Genomic DNA, 15,845 nt, shown 5'->3' on the forward strand with positions numbered 1-15,845 from the left:
AGCACCGACCTTAGTCACAGACTGGTTGAGCAGCACCGACCGGGGTCACAGACTGGTTGAGCAGCACCGACCGGGGTCACAGACTGGTTGAGCAGCACCGACCGGGGTCACAGACTGGTTGAGCAGCACAGACCGGGGGTCACAGACTGGTTGAGCAGCACCGACCGGGGTCACAGACTGGTGGAGCAGCACCGACCGGGGTCACAGACTGGTTGAGCAGCACCGACCGGGGTCACAGACTGGTTGAGCAGCACCGACCGGGGTCACAGACTGGTTGAGCAGCACCGACCTTAGTCACAGACTGGTTGAGTAGCACCGACCTTAGTCACAGACTGGTTGAGCAGCACCGACCGGGGTCACAGACTGGTTGAGCAGCACCGACCTTAGCCACAGACTGGTTGAGCAGCACCGACCTTAGTCACAGACTGGTTGAGCAGCACCACCCTTAGTCACAGACTGGTTGAGCATCACAGACCGGGGTCACAGACTGGTTGAGCATCACAGACCGGGGTCACAGACTGGTTGAGCAGCACCGACCGGGGTCACAGACTGGTTGAGCAGCACCGACCGGGGTCACAGACTGGTTGAGCAGCACCGACCGGGGTCACAGACTGGTTGAGCAGCACCGACCGGGGTCACAGACTGGTTGAGCAGCACCGACCGGGGTCACAGACTGGTTGAGCAGCACCGACCGGGGTCACAGACTGGTTGAGCAGCACCGACCGGGGTCACAGACTGGTTGAGCAGCACCGACCGGGGTCACAGACTGGTTGAGCAGCACCGACCGGGGTCACAGACTGGTTGAGCAGCACCGACCGGGGTCACAGACTGATTGAGCAGCAACGACCGGGGTCACAGACTGGTTGAGCAGCACCGACCGGGGTCACAGACTGGTTGAGCAGCACCGACCGGGGTCACAGACTGGTGGAGCAGCACCGACCGGGGTCACAGACTGGTTGAGCAGCACCGACCGGGGTCACAGACTGGTTGAGCAGCACCGACCGGGGTCACAGACTGGTTGAGCAGCACCGACCGGGGTCACAGACTGGTTGAGCAGCACCGACCTTAGTCACAGACTGGTTGAGCAGCACCGACCGGGGTCACAGACTGGTTGAGCAGCACCGACCGGGGTCACAGACTGGTTGAGAAGCACCGACCGGGTCACAGACTGGTTGAGCAGCACCGACCGGGGTCACAGACTGGTTGAGCAGCACCGACCGGGGTCACAGACTGGTTGAGCAGCACCGACCTTAGTCACAGACTGGTTGAGCAGCACCGACCTTAGTCACAGACTGGTTGAGCAGCACCGACCGGGGTCACAGACTGGTTGAGCAGCACCGACCGGGGTCACAGACTGGTTGAGCAGCACCGACCGGGGTCACAGACTGGTTGAGCAGCACCGACCGGGGTCACAGACTGGTGGAGCAGCACCGACCGGGGTCACAGACTGGTTGAGCAGCACCGACCGGGGTCACAGACTGGTTGAGCAGCACCGACCGGGGTCACAGACTGGTTGTGCAGCACCGACCTTAGTCACAGACTTGTTGAGTAGCACCGACCTTAGTCACAGACTGGTTGAGCAGCACCGACCTTAGCCACAGACTGGTTGAGCAGCACCGACCTTAGTCACAGACTGGTTGAGCAGCACCACCCTTAGTCGCAGACTGGTTGAGCATCACAGACCGGGGTCACAGACTGGTTGAGCATCACAGACCGGGGTCACAGACTGGTTGAGCAGCACCGACCGGGGTCACAGACTGGTTGAGCAGCACCGACCGGGGTCACAGACTGGTTGAGCAGCACCGACCGGGGTCACAGACTGGTTGAGCAGCACCGACCAGGGGTCACAGACTGGTTGAGCAGCACCGACCGGGGTCACAGACTGGTTGAGCAGCACCGACCTTAGTCACAGACTGGTTGAGCAGCACCGACCGGGGTCACAGACTGGTTGAGCAGCACCGACCGGGGTCACAGACTGGTTGAGCAGCACCGACCGGGGTCACAGACTGGTTGAGCAGTACCGACCGGGGTCACAGACTGGTTGAGCAGCACCGACCGGGGTCACAGACTGGTTGAGCAGCACCGACCGGGGTCACAGACTGGTTGAGCAGCACCGACCGGGGTCACAGACTGGTTGAGCAGCACCGACCGGGGTCACAGACTGGTTGAGCAGCACCGACCGGGGTCACAGCCTGGTTGAGCAGCACCGACCTTAGTCACAGACTGGTTGAGCAGCACCGACCTTAGTCACAGACTGGTTGAGCAGCACCGACCGGGGTCACAGACTGGTTGAGCAGCACCGACCGGGGTCACAGACTGGTTGAGCAGCACCGACCGGGGTCACAGACTGGTTGAGCAGCACCGACCGGGGTCACAGACTGGTTGAGCAGCACCGACCGGGGTCACAGACTGGTTGAGCAGCACCGACCGGGGTCACAGACTGGTTGAGCAGCACCGACCGGGGTCACAGACTGGTTGAGCAGCACCGACCTTAGTCACAGACTGGTTGAGCACCACCGACCTTAGTCACAGACTGGTTGAGCAGTACCGACCTTAGTCTACCTGCTCTAACCACAAGGCTTCAGACAGGCAGACAGACAGACAGACAGACAGACAGACAGACAGACAGACAGACAGACAGACAGACAGACAGACAGAACAGACAGACAGACAGACAGAACAGACAGACAGAACAGACAGACACTGGGTCACACCCACAGAACAGACAGACATGTCTACCTGTTGAACCACTTACTGTAAACACCAGTCATTATGTCCTGCTGTCTACTGTCCTCTCAACACACCACTCTGTCCTGCTGTCCACTGTCCTCTCAACACACCAATCATTATGTCCTGCTGTCCACTGTCCTCTCAACACCACTCTGTCCTGCTGTCCACTGTCCTCTCAACACACCAATCATTATGTCCTGCTGTCCACTGTCCTCTCAACACACCAGTCATTATGTCCTGCTGTCCACTGGTCCTCTCAACACACCACTCTGTCCTGCTGTCCACTGTCCTCTCAACACACCACTCTGTCCTGCTATCCACTGTCCTCTCAACACACCACTCTGTCCTGCTGTCCACTGTCCTCTCAACACACCACTCTGTCCTGCTGTCCACTGTCCTCTCAACACACCACTCTGTCCTGCTGTCCACTGTCCTCTCAACACACCACTCTGTCCTGCTGTCTACTGTCCTTTCAACACACCAGTCATTATGTCCTGCTGTCTACTGTCCTCTCAACACACCACTCTGTCCTGCTGTCCACTGTCCTCTCAACACACCAATCATTGTGTCCTGCTGTCTACTGTCCTCTCAACACCACTCTGTCCTGCTGTCCACTGTCCTCTCAACACACCACTCTGTCCTGCTGTCCACTGTCCTCTCAACACACCACTCTGTCCTGCTGTCTACTGTCCTTTCAACACACCAGTCATTATGTCCTGCTGTCTACTGTCCTCTCAACACACCACTCTGTCCTGCTGTCCACTGTCCTCTCAACACACCAATCATTATGTCCTGCTGTCTACTGTCCTCTCAACACCACTCTGTCCTGCTGTCCACTGTCCTCTCAACACACCACTCTGTCCTGCTGTCCACTGTCCTCTCAACACACCACTCTGTCCTGCTGTCCACTGTCCTCTCAACACACCAATCATTATGTCCTGCTGTCTACTGTCCTCTCAACACCACTCTGTCCTGCTGTCCACTGTCCTCTCAACACACCACTCTGTCCTGCTGTCCACTGTCCTCTCAACACACCAGTCATTATGTCCTGCTGTCCACTGTCCTCTCAACACACCAGTCATTATGTCCTGCTGTCCACTGTCCTCTCAACACACCAGTCATTATGTCCTGCTGTCTACTGTCCTCCAACACACCACTCTGTCCTGCTGTCCACTGTCCTCTCAACACACCAGTCATTATGTCCTGCTGTCCACTGTCCTCTCAACACACCAATCATTATGTCCTGCTGTCTCCTGTCCTCTCAACACACCAGTCATTATGTCCTGCTGTCCATTGTCCTCTCAACACCAATCATTATGTCCTGCTGTCCACTGTCCTCTCAACACACCACTCTGTCCTGCTGTCTACTGTCCTCTCAACACACCACCCTGTCCTGCTGTCCACTGTCCTCTCAACACACCAATCTGTCCTGCTGTCCTCTGTCCTCTCAACACACCAATCATTATGTCCTGCTGTCCTCTGTCCTCTCAACACACCAATCATTATGTCCTGCTGTCCACTGTCCTCTCAACACACCAGTCATTATATCCTGCTGTCCACTGTCCTCTCAACACACCAGTCATTATGTCCTGCTGTCCACTGTCCTCTCAACACACCAATCTGTCCTTCTGTCCACTGTCTTCTCAACACACCACTCATTATGTCCTACTGTCCACTGTCCTCTCAACACACCAGTCATTATGTCCTGCTGTCCACTGTCCTCTCAACACACCAATCATTATGTCCTGCTGTCCACTGTCCTCTCAACACCAATCTGTCCTGCTGTCCACTGTCCTCTCAACACACCACTCATTATGTCCTGCTGTCCACTGTCTTCTCAACACACCACTCATTATGTCCTGCTGTCCACTGGTCCTCTCAACACCACTCTGTCCTGCTGTCCACTGTCCTCTCAACACACTAGTCATTATGTCCTGCTGTCCACTGCCCTCTCAACACCACTCTGTCCTGCTGTCCACTGTCCTCTCAACACACCAGTCATTATGTCCTGCTGTCCACTGTCCTCTCAACACACCACTCTGTCCTGCTGTCCACTGTCCTCTCAACACACCACTCTGTCCTGCTGTCCACTGTCCTCTCAACACACCAATCATTATGTCCTGCTGTCTACTGTCCTCTCAACACCACTCTGTCCTGCTGTCCACTGTCCTCTCAACACACCACTCTGTCCTGCTGTCCACTGTCCTCTCAACACACCAGTCATTATGTCCTGCTGTCCACTGTCCTCTCAACACACCAGTCATTATGTCCTGCTGTCCACTGTCCTCTCAACACACCAGTCATTATGTCCTGCTGTCTACTGTCCTCTCAACACACCACTCTGTCCTGCTGTCCACTGTCCTCTCAACACACCAGTCATTATGTCCTGCTGTCCACTGTCCTCTCAACACACCAATCATTATGTCCTGCTGTCTCCTGTCCTCTCAACACACCAGTCATTATGTCCTGCTGTCCATTGTCCTCTCAACACCAATCATTATGTCCTGCTGTCCACTGTCCTCTCAACACACCACTCTGTCCTGCTGTCTACTGTCCTCTCAACACACCACCCTGTCCTGCTGTCCACTGTCCTCTCAACACACCAATCTGTCCTGCTGTCCTCTGTCCTCTCAACACACCAATCATTATGTCCTGCTGTCCTCTGTCCTCTCAACACACCAATCATTATGTCCTGCTGTCCACTGTCCTCTCAACACACCAGTCATTATATCCTGCTGTCCACTGTCCTCTCAACACACCAGTCATTATGTCCTGCTGTCCACTGTCCTCTCAACACCAATCTGTCCTCTGTCCACTGTCTTCTCAACACACCACTCATTATGTCCTGCTGTCCACTGTCCTCTCAACACACCAGTCATTATGTCCTGCTGTCCACTGTCCTCTCAACACACCAATCATTATGTCCTGCTGTCCACTGTCCTCTCAACACCAATCTGTCCTGCTGTCCACTGTCCTCTCAACACACCAGTCATTATGTCCTGCTGTCCACTGTCTTCTCAACACACCAGTCATTATGTCCTGCTGTCCACTGGTCCTCTCAACACCACTCTGTCCTGCTGTCCACTGTCCTCTCAACACACTAGTCATTATGTCCTGCTGTCCACTGCCCTCTCAACACCACCTGTCCTGCTGTCCACTGTCCTCTCAACACACCAGTCATTATGTCCTGCTGTCCACTGTCCTCTCAACACCACTCTGTCCTGCAGAGCCTGCGTGTGCGTGTGTCAGGGGAGCAGAGTTCTTCAGCAGGTCGTGTACCAGGGTGAGAGGACGGCTGGGTCACAGGTTCCTGTTGATAGATGGAGACAAGGCTGTTTCTGGATCGTACAGGTACCCTGACCTCTGACCCTAACCCTCTGACCCCTAACCCTCTGACCCTAACCCTCTGACCCCTAACCCTCTGACCCCTAACCCTCTGACCCCTAACCCTCTGACCCCTAACCCTCTGACTCCTAACCCTCTGACCCCTAACCCTCTGACCCCTAACCCTCTGACTCCTAACCCTCTGACTCCTAACCCTCTGACCCCTAACCCTCTGACTCCTAATTCTCTGACCCCTAACCCTCTGACACCTAACCCTCTGACACCTAACCCTCTGACCCCTAACCCTCGGACCTAACCCTCTCTGACCCCTAACCCTCTGACCCCTAACCCTCTGACCCCTAACCCTCTGACCCCTAACCCTCTGACACCTAACCCTCTGACACCTAACCCTCTGACTCCTAACCCTCTGACCCCTAACCCTCTGACCCCTAACCCTATGACCCCTAACCCTCTGACCCCTAACCCTCTGACACCTAACCCTCTGACACCTAACCCTCTGACTCCTAACCCTATGACCCCTAACCCTCTGACCCCTAACCCTCTGACTCCTAACCCTCTGACTCCTAACCCTCTGATCTGATATCATAGTTTTCCTTTTAAAGTTTCCAATTAATTCTGCATGGTTACAGGGTTAATTCTCCATGGTTACAGGGTTAATTCTCCATGGTTACAGGGTTAATTCTCCATGGTTACAGGGTTAATTCCACATGGTTACAGGGTTTATTCTGCATGGTTAGAGGGTTAATTATCCATGGTTACAGGGTTAATTTTCCATGGGTACAGGGTTAATTCTCCATGGTTACAGGGTTAATTCTCCATGGGTACAGGGTTTAAACAGAAACAACACAAAGGGTTAAGTTTAGGTATTCATTCCGAGGACTAGAAGGGTTTGGGGAAGGCTTAATAATTAAAAACAACAAGTATCATCAAGTATTCTCCTGGCTTGCTATCACTTCATGTGGTCTAAGCAGCATCCATCGCCTCCGAATATCACTAGCTCAGTGCCATTTAAAAAATGTTGTGATCGCCGAGGAAGGCATATATCAACGTCTTCGTGACCTTTTCAAACGTCCTCAATGGAAGGGTCTTTGTAGTGACGACCTCTGACCCCGACCCCTGTCTGTGTCTGTGTGTGTGCTCCTCCCCTCCAGTTTCACCTGGACGGCGTCTCGTTTGGACAGACACCTGGTCACCATGGTAACAGGCCAGGCGGTTGACTCCTTTGACCAGCTGTTCCGTGACCTCTACCTGACCTCCAGCGGGGTCGACCTCCGCAGGGTCACCACGGAGACGGAACCGGAGCCAGAGCCCCTCCCCCGGGCCACCCCCGTCGCTTCTCTCTCCGCAGCTAACGCCAGGAAGCTGTTCAGCCCTAAATACGCCGTGGTGATCGGCAACGCTAGCAGCGCCGGCCCCGTCTCCTCCGGAACTCCGGAGCTCCAGAACTCCAACTCCCAGAACCCCCTGAAAACAAAGGTATCAGAATGCGTTGCTCCTCTTTACCATAATGTACCGAGCTCTTTTTATAGCCGCTGTTGATTTGTTTATTTTGTATTCTTTAAAAAAAAAAAAAAGTGTCCTCAATATTGTGATCAATCGTTTCAATCAATCTAGGTGCGTGTCCGGGAGCCAGTGGAAGCTCCGCCCCTCCACCCGGGATTGGCCTGTCTGGAGAAAGCGTACCTGATTCCGTACCTGCCCACCTGGCCCGAACCCGACCCCCCCAGAGATGTCATCGGGTTCATCAACGTGCGGGATGCGTCACGGTCGACCCAGGTGCACCTGCAACGCTCCGAGAGGTTTGAAACGAGCCAGGCTATACGGTTCAGCAGTCCCTTTACCCTGCCCAATGAGGAGACACTTCCTGACAGGGCTGTGCCTAGACCAACCCCTACCCCTAACTCTACCACTACCCCTATCTCTACCCTTATCTCTACCCCTATCTCTACCACTACCCCTATCTCTACCACTACCACTATCTCTACCCCTATCTCTACCCCTATCTCTACCCCTAACTCTACCACTACCCCTATCTCTATCCCTATCTCTACCCCTATCTCTACCCCTAACTCTACCACTACCCCTATCTCTACCCCTATCTCTACCCCTATCTCTACCCTAACTCTACCACTACCCCTATCTCTATCCCACTACCCCTATCTCTACCCTATCCCTATCTCTATCCCTATCTCTACCACTACCCCTATCTCTACCCCTATCTCTACCACTACCCCCCTATCTCAACCCCTATCTCTACCCCTAACTCTACCACTACCCCTATGGTCATGAGGAACGGGAGTCCCTATCTGGAGTCCCTAGGTTAAGAAGACAGACCGTCTGGAGCTAACAGGACCACAAAGAGACTGTCTGAATGGAACTGGACTATGGCTAGACTCTGAGATCTCTACCCCCCCTATGGCTCTGAGACTGCAGTAGTACCCCTAAGTGGCTGAGACCCTAAGCCTACCCCAGAGTGACTGTGATTCCCTACCCCATCTCCCCCACTCAACCCCAGTGGCTTGAGACCCCGTCCCCAAGAGTGACGGTGCAGTTGTCATGAGGACCCCAGAGTGGCTGTGAGACCGCATGTGGAGTCAGAGTGTTGAGAAGACAGACCCCAGAGTGGCTGGAGCTAACAGGACCACAAGTGACTGTCTGAATGGACTGGACTGTGGCTAGACTGTGAGACTGCACTACGACCCCAGAGTGACTGTGAGACCGCACTACGACCCCAGAGTGACTGTGAGACCGCACTGCGACCCACAGAGTGACTGTGAGACTGCACTACGACCCCAGAGTGGCTGTGAGACCGCACTACGACCCCAGAGTGACTGTGAGACCGCACTACGACCCCAGAGTGACTGTGAGACCGCACTACGACCACAGAGTGACTGTGAGACCGCACTACAACCCCAGAGTGGCTGTGAGACCGCACTGCGAACACAGAGTGACTGTGAGACTGCAGTAGTACCCCAGAGTGGCTGTGAGACTGCAGTACGACCACAGAGTTACTGTGAGACCGCACTACGACCCCAGAGTTACTGTGAGACTGCAGTACAACCCCAGAGTGACTGTCAGACCGCACTGCGACCACAGAGTGACTGTGAGACTGCAGTACAACCCCAGAGTGACTGTGAGACCGCACTGCGAACACAGAGTGGCTGTGAGACAGCAGTGCAACCCCAGAGTGACTGTGAGACCGCACTACAACCACAGAGTGGCTGTGAGACCGCAGTAGACCCCAGAGTGACTGTGAGACCGCAGTGCGACCCCAGAGTGACTGTGAGACTGCAGTAGAACCCCAGAGTGACTGTGAGACCGCAGTACAACCCCAGAGTGACTGTGAGACTGCAGTGCAACCCCAGAGTGACTGTGAGACCGCAGTACAACCCCAGAGTGACTGGGAGACTGCAGTAGAACCCCAGAGTGACTGCGAGAGCGCAGTACAACCCCAGAGTGACTGGGAGACTGTAGTAGAACCCCAGAGTGACTGCGAGACCATAGTACAACCCCAGAGTGACTGCGAGACCGCGGTGCAACCCCAGAGTGACTGCGAGACCGCAGTACAACCCCAGAGTGACTGGGAGACTGTAGTAGAACCCCAGAGTGACTGCGAGACCGCAGTACAACCCCAGAGTGACTGCGAGACTGCAGTGCAACCCCAGAGTGACTGCGAGACCGCAGTGCAACCCCAGAGTGACTGCGAGACCGCAGTGCAACCCCAGAGTGACTGCGAGACCGCAGTAGTACCCCAGAGTGACTGCGAGACTGCAGTACAACCCCAGAGTGACTGTGAGACCGCAGTAGACCCCAGTGTGACTGTGAGACTGCAGTACAACCCCAGAGTGACTGTGAGACCATAGTACAACCCCAGAGTGGCTGCGAAATCGTAAAATGACTGTGTCAGCACACACGCACGCCTGACCTCCGCACACACAGACGCGACCTGCTCACGCACGCTCCTGATCTGCGTACAGCAACGCCTGTTAATGAGGAGTCCGTTGTGACGTCCCCGTCCTGTGACTCGGACATGTCGACGACATCAGAGGAATATTATGAGTGCAGGGACTCTGTACTCCCTGAGTCTGTCTGTGATCTACTGGCCAACGAGCTATACTGGAGACCTGAGGAGAAAGAGACACCCTACACCACTACACACACTACACACCCAACTACAGATACTACACTGGAGACCTGAGGAGAAAGAGACCCTACACAATACCCTACACACCCAACTACAGATACTATACTGGAGACCTGAGGAGAAAGAGACCCCACACACTACACAACTACACACCCAACTATAGATACTAAACATAGTATAGAGACTAAACATACAGCAGTTAGCTTGGAGAAAAAAGAGGCTAATAATCAGCTAGCACAACAGGCTAACACTCAGCTAGCTGGGGTTGCACTGTGTATAAGACAGTAGTTTTGGAATTGTTAGTTAGATTACTTGTTGGTTATTACTGCATTGTCGGAACTAGAAGCACAAGCATTTCGCTACACTCGCATTAACATCTGCTAACCATGTGTATGTGACAAATAAAATTTGATTTGATTTGATTTAGCACAACAGGCTAACACTCAGCTAGCACAATAGGCTAACACTCAGCTAGCACAACAGGCTAACACTCAGCTAGCACAACAGGCTAACACTCAGCCAGCACAACAGGATAACACTCAGCTTGTGAAACAGGCTAAAACTCAACTAGCACAACAGGCTAACACTCAGCTATGTACAACAGGCTAACACTCAGCTAGCGCAACAGGATAACACTCAGCTTGTGCAACAGGCTAACACTCAGCTTGTGCAACAGGCTAACACTCAGCTAGCGCAACAGGATAACACTCAGCTTGTGCAACAGGCTAACACTCGACTAGCACAACAGGCTAACTCTCAACTAGCACAACAGGCTAACACACAGACATTTGACACCTCGCCCTCAACCCCACCACACGCCTTCCCCCAGCTCCACACCCAGAGAGACAGAGCTACAGTCCTGCACTGAAAGAGACAGACCAGAGGAACAGCTGAGACCAGACCAGCTGGGACCATCAGAACTACTGTCCTCCAGCTGGGACCATCAGAACTACTGTCCTCCAGCTGGGACCATCAGAACTACTGTCCTCCAGCTGGGACCATCAGAACTACTGTCCTCCAGCTGGGACCATCAGAACTACTGTCCTCCAGCTGGGACCATCAGAACTACTGTCCTCCAGTGAGACCATCAGAACTACTGTCCTCCAGCTGTGACCATCAGAACTACTGTCCTCCAGTGAGACCATCAGAACTACTGTCCTCCAGCTGGGACCATCAGAACTACTGTCCTCCAGCTGGGACCATCAGACTTACTGTCCTCCAGCTGAGACCATCAGAACTACTGTCCTCCAGCTGGGACCATCAGAACTACTGTCCTCCAGCTGTGACCATCAGAACTACTGTCCTCCAGCTGGGACCATCAGAACTACTGTCCTCCAGTGAGACCATCAGAACTACTGTCCTCCAGCTGAGACCAGCAGAACTACTGTCCTCCAGCTGTGACCATCAGAACTACTCTCCTCCAGCTGAGACCATCAGAACTACTCTTCTCCAGCTGGGACCTGACCAGCTGAGACCATCAGAACTACTCTTCTCCAGCTGGGACCAGACCAGCTGAGACCATCAGAACTACTCTTCTCCAGCTGAGACCATCAGAACTACTCTTCTCCAGCTGAGACCATCAGAACTACTCTTCTCCAGTGAGACCAGCAGAACTACTCTCCTCCAGCTGAGACCATCAGAACTACTCTCCTCCAGCTGAGACCAGCAGAACTACTCTCCTCCAGCTGAGACCAGCAGAACTACTCTCCTCCAGCTGAGACCATCAGAACTATTCTTCTCCAGCTGGGACCAGACCAGCTGAGACCATCAGAACTACTCTTCTCCAGCTGGGACCAGACCAGCTGAGACCATCAGAACTACTGTCCTCCAGCTGAGACCATCAGAACTACTGTCCTCCAGTGAGACCATCAGAACTACTGTCCTCCAGCTGAGACCAGCAGAACTACTGTCCTCCAGTGAGACCATCAGAACTACTGTCCTCCAGCTGAGACCAGCAGAACTACTGTCCTCCAGCTTAGACCATCAGAACTACTGTCCTCCAGCTGGGACCATCAGAACTACTGTCCTCCAGCTGAGACCAGCAGAACTACTGTCCTCCAGCTGGGACCATCAGAACTACTGTCCTCCAGCTGAGACCAGCAGAACTACTGTCCTCCAGTGAGACCATCAGAACTACTGTCCTCCAGCTGAGACCATCACAACTACTCTCCTCCAGCTGGGACCATCAGAACTACTGTCCTCCAGCTGGGACCATCAGAACTACTGTCCTCCAGCTGTGACCATCAGAACTACTGTCCTCCAGCTGGGACCATCAGAACTACTGTCCTCCAGCTGGGACCATCAGAACTACTGTCCTCCAGCTGAGACCATCAGAACTACTGTCCTCCAGCTGGGACCATCAGAACTACTGTCCTCCAGCTGGGACCATCAGAACTACTGTCCTCCAGTGAGACCATCAGAACTACTGTCCTCCAGTGAGACCATCAGAACTACTGTCCTCTAGTGAGACCATCAGAACTACTGTCCTCCAGCTGAGACCAGCAGACCTGCTGTCCTCCAGTGAGACCAGTAGAACTACTGTCCTCCAGCTGAGACCAGCAGACCTGCTGTCCTCCAGTATTCACACAGACAGTATTAAGACTAATTTCAAAGCCATCGGTTCCAGCTAAACGACGTCTGCTCCCGTCCGCACTGACACCTTTCGAAGGGGAAGTTTTGGAGGACGGGATGCGGAACTCTTGTAAAGGTGGAAACGAGGCATTGCCAGAGAGCCTAGAGACTGGTGTTTTACTGTTAAACATTTATAACCCCCCAGTCTACATTTACCCATCACCACCACCAGCCCATAGAGACCCCCCAGTCTCCAGTTACCCATCACCACCACCAGCCCATATAGACCCCCCAGTCTACATTTACCCATCACCACCACCAGCCCATAGAGAACCACCCCCAGTCTCCAGTTACCCATCACCACCACCAGCCCATAGAGACCCCCCAGTCTACATTTACCCATCACCACCACCAGCCCATAGAGACCCCCCAGTCTCCAGTTACCCATCACCACCACCAGCCCATAGAGACCCCCTCAGTCTCCAGTTACCCATCACCACCACCAGCCCATAGAGACCCCCCAGTCTACATTTACCCATCACCACCACCAGCCCATAGAGACCCCCCAGTCTCCAGTTACCCATCACCACCACCAGCCCATAGAGACCCCCTCAGTCTCCAGTTACCCATCACCACCACCAGCCCATAGAGAACCACCCCCAGTCTCCAGTTACCCCATCACCACCACCAGCCCATAGAGAACCACCCCCCAGTCTCCAGTTACCCCATCACCACCACCAGCCCATAGAGAACCACCCGCCCAGTCTCCAGTTACCCCATCACCACCACCAGCCCATAGAAAACCACCCCCAGTCTCCAGTTACCCCATCACCACCACCAGCCCATAGAAACCCCCCAGTCTCCAGTTACCCCATCACCACCACCAGCCCATAGAGAACCCCCCAGTCTACAGTTACCCCATCACCACCACCAGCCCATAGAGAACCGCCCCCAGTCTTGAATGCCCAGTTGCACACTCAGTTGAATTAAATGCATGCCAGGTGACTACCTCATGAAGCTGGTTGAGAGAATGCCAAGAGTGTGCAAATCTGTCATCAAGGCAAAGGGTGGCTACTTTGAAGAATCTCAAATATTAAATATATTTTAATTTGTTTAACCCTTTTTTGTTTACTAAATGAGTCTGTTATTTCATTGTTTTGATGTCTTCACTATTATTCTACAATGTAGGGTTAGGGTTAGGGTTAATGTAGTTGTTCAGCATAGATAATGTAGTTGTTCATTATAGATAATGTTCAGTATAGATAATGTAGCCGGGCAGTACAGATAATGTAGTTGCTCAGTATTGATAATGTAGTTATGCAGAGCAGGTAGCCTAGTGGTTAGAGGGGCAGCAGGTAGTCTAGTGGTTAGAGGCAGGTAGCATAGTGGTTAGAGACAGGTGGTCTAGTGGTTAGAGACAGGTAGCCTAGTGGTTAGAGCAGGTAGCCTAGTGGTTAGAGCAGGTAGCCTAGTGGTTAGAGCAGGTAGCCTAGTGGTTAGAGACAGGTAGCCTAGTGGTTAGAGCAGGTAGCCTAGTGGTTAGAGCAGGTAACCTAGTGGTTAGAGCAGGTAGCCTAGTGGTTAGAGACATGTAGCCTCGTGGTTAGAGGGGCAGCAGGTAGCCTGGTGGGTAGAGCAGGTAGCCTAGTGGTTAGAGGGGCAGCAGGTAGCCTAGTGGGTAGAGCAGGTAGCCTAGTGGTTAGAGGGGCAGCAGGTAGCCTAGTGGTTAGAGCAGGTAGCCTAGTGGTTAGAGGGGCGGCAGGTAGTCTAGTGGTTAGAGGCAGGTAGCCTAGTGGTTAGAGCAGGTAGCCTAGTGGTTAGAGCAGGTAGCCTAGTGGTTCGAGACAGGTAGCATAGTGGTTAGAGCAGGTAGCCTAGTGGTTAGAGCATGTAGCCTAGTGGTTAGAGCATGTAGCCTAGTGGTTAGAGGGGCGGCAGGTAGCCTCGTGGTTAGAGCAGGTAGCCTAGTGGTTAGAGCCAGGTAGCCTAGTGGTTAGAGCCAGGTAGCCTAGTGGTTAGAGACAGGTAGCCTAGTGGTTAGAGGCAGGTAGCCTAGTGGTTAGAGGCAGGTAGCCTAGTGGTTAGAGCAGGTAGCCTAGTGGTTAGAGACAGGTAGCCTAGTGGTTAGAGACAGATAGCCTAGTGGTTAGAGGCAGGTAGCCTAGTGGTTAGAGCAGGTAGCCTAGTGGTTAGAGGCAGGTAGCCTAGTGGTTAGAGCAGGTAGCCTAGTGGTTAGAGCAGGTAGCCTAGTGGTTAGAGCAGGTAGCCTAGTGGTTAGAGCAGGTAGTCTAGTGGTTAGAGCAGGTAGTCTAGTGGTTAGAGCAGGTAGTCTAGTGGTTAGAGCAGGTAGCCTAGTGGTTAGAGCAGGTAGCCTAGTGGTTAGAGCAGGTAGTCTAGTGGTTAGAGCAGATAGCCTAGTGGTTAGAGCAGGTAGCCTAATGGTTAGAGCCAGGTAGCCTAATGGTTAGAGCCAGGTAGCCTAGTGGTTAGAGGCAAGTAGCCTAGTGGTTAGAGCCATCACTACATAGAGTTCCACACAGCAATGCAGCTACTGATAGATTTAAGGTACAGACATCTAAAAGTTGTTCAGCAATGTGAACATTTTGTAAAAACAATGTCAGAGTAGCAGAGACAGATTAGGACGTTGCTATAGGTTGGCATGTTGATAAGGCCCTCCTCCTCGTCCAATCACAACAACACAATATCAGAGTAGCAGAGACAGATCAGGACGTTGCTGTAGGTTCGCATGTTGATAAGGCCCTCCTCCTCCCCTCCCCTCCTCCTCCTCCTCCCCCTCTCCTCCTCATCCAATCACAACAAGATTACTTTCCATTTCTGTTACTATTTATTTTGAATTCAGAGCAGAAAAAACAATAAATACAAAAGATTGTAAAACTATTATTGTCACATTATTATTTTAACATTATGATATTATTGTACCATTATTATTCTACCATTATTATTCTGACATTATGTTATTATTGTACCATTATTATTCTACCATTATTATTCTGACATTATGTTATTATTGTAACATTATTATTGTTACATTATT

At 53.0% G+C, this 15,845-nt stretch overlaps 1 protein-coding gene across 1 annotated transcript in view; it reads left to right on the forward strand.

Moving 5' to 3' along the window:
• Positions 1 to 11,735, forward strand: part of LOC121843643 (protein FAM83G-like) — a 16,565-nt gene extending 4,830 nt beyond the window's left edge. The window contains exons 3-8 of the mRNA XM_042313400.1: positions 5,980 to 6,081; positions 7,227 to 7,551; positions 7,690 to 8,041; positions 8,783 to 9,238; positions 9,340 to 9,926; positions 11,340 to 11,735. Of these exons, the coding sequence (XP_042169334.1) occupies positions 5,980 to 6,081; positions 7,227 to 7,551; positions 7,690 to 8,041; positions 8,783 to 9,238; positions 9,340 to 9,926; positions 11,340 to 11,735 (2,218 nt within the window). The remainder of the gene's footprint in view (positions 1 to 5,979; positions 6,082 to 7,226; positions 7,552 to 7,689; positions 8,042 to 8,782; positions 9,239 to 9,339; positions 9,927 to 11,339) is intronic.
• Positions 11,736 to 15,845: the final 4,110 nt, after the last annotated feature.

Source organism: Oncorhynchus tshawytscha, unplaced genomic scaffold (genome assembly GCF_018296145.1).
Source record: "Oncorhynchus tshawytscha isolate Ot180627B unplaced genomic scaffold, Otsh_v2.0 Un_contig_3245_pilon_pilon, whole genome shotgun sequence".
NCBI lineage: Eukaryota > Metazoa > Chordata > Actinopteri > Salmoniformes > Salmonidae > Oncorhynchus > Oncorhynchus tshawytscha.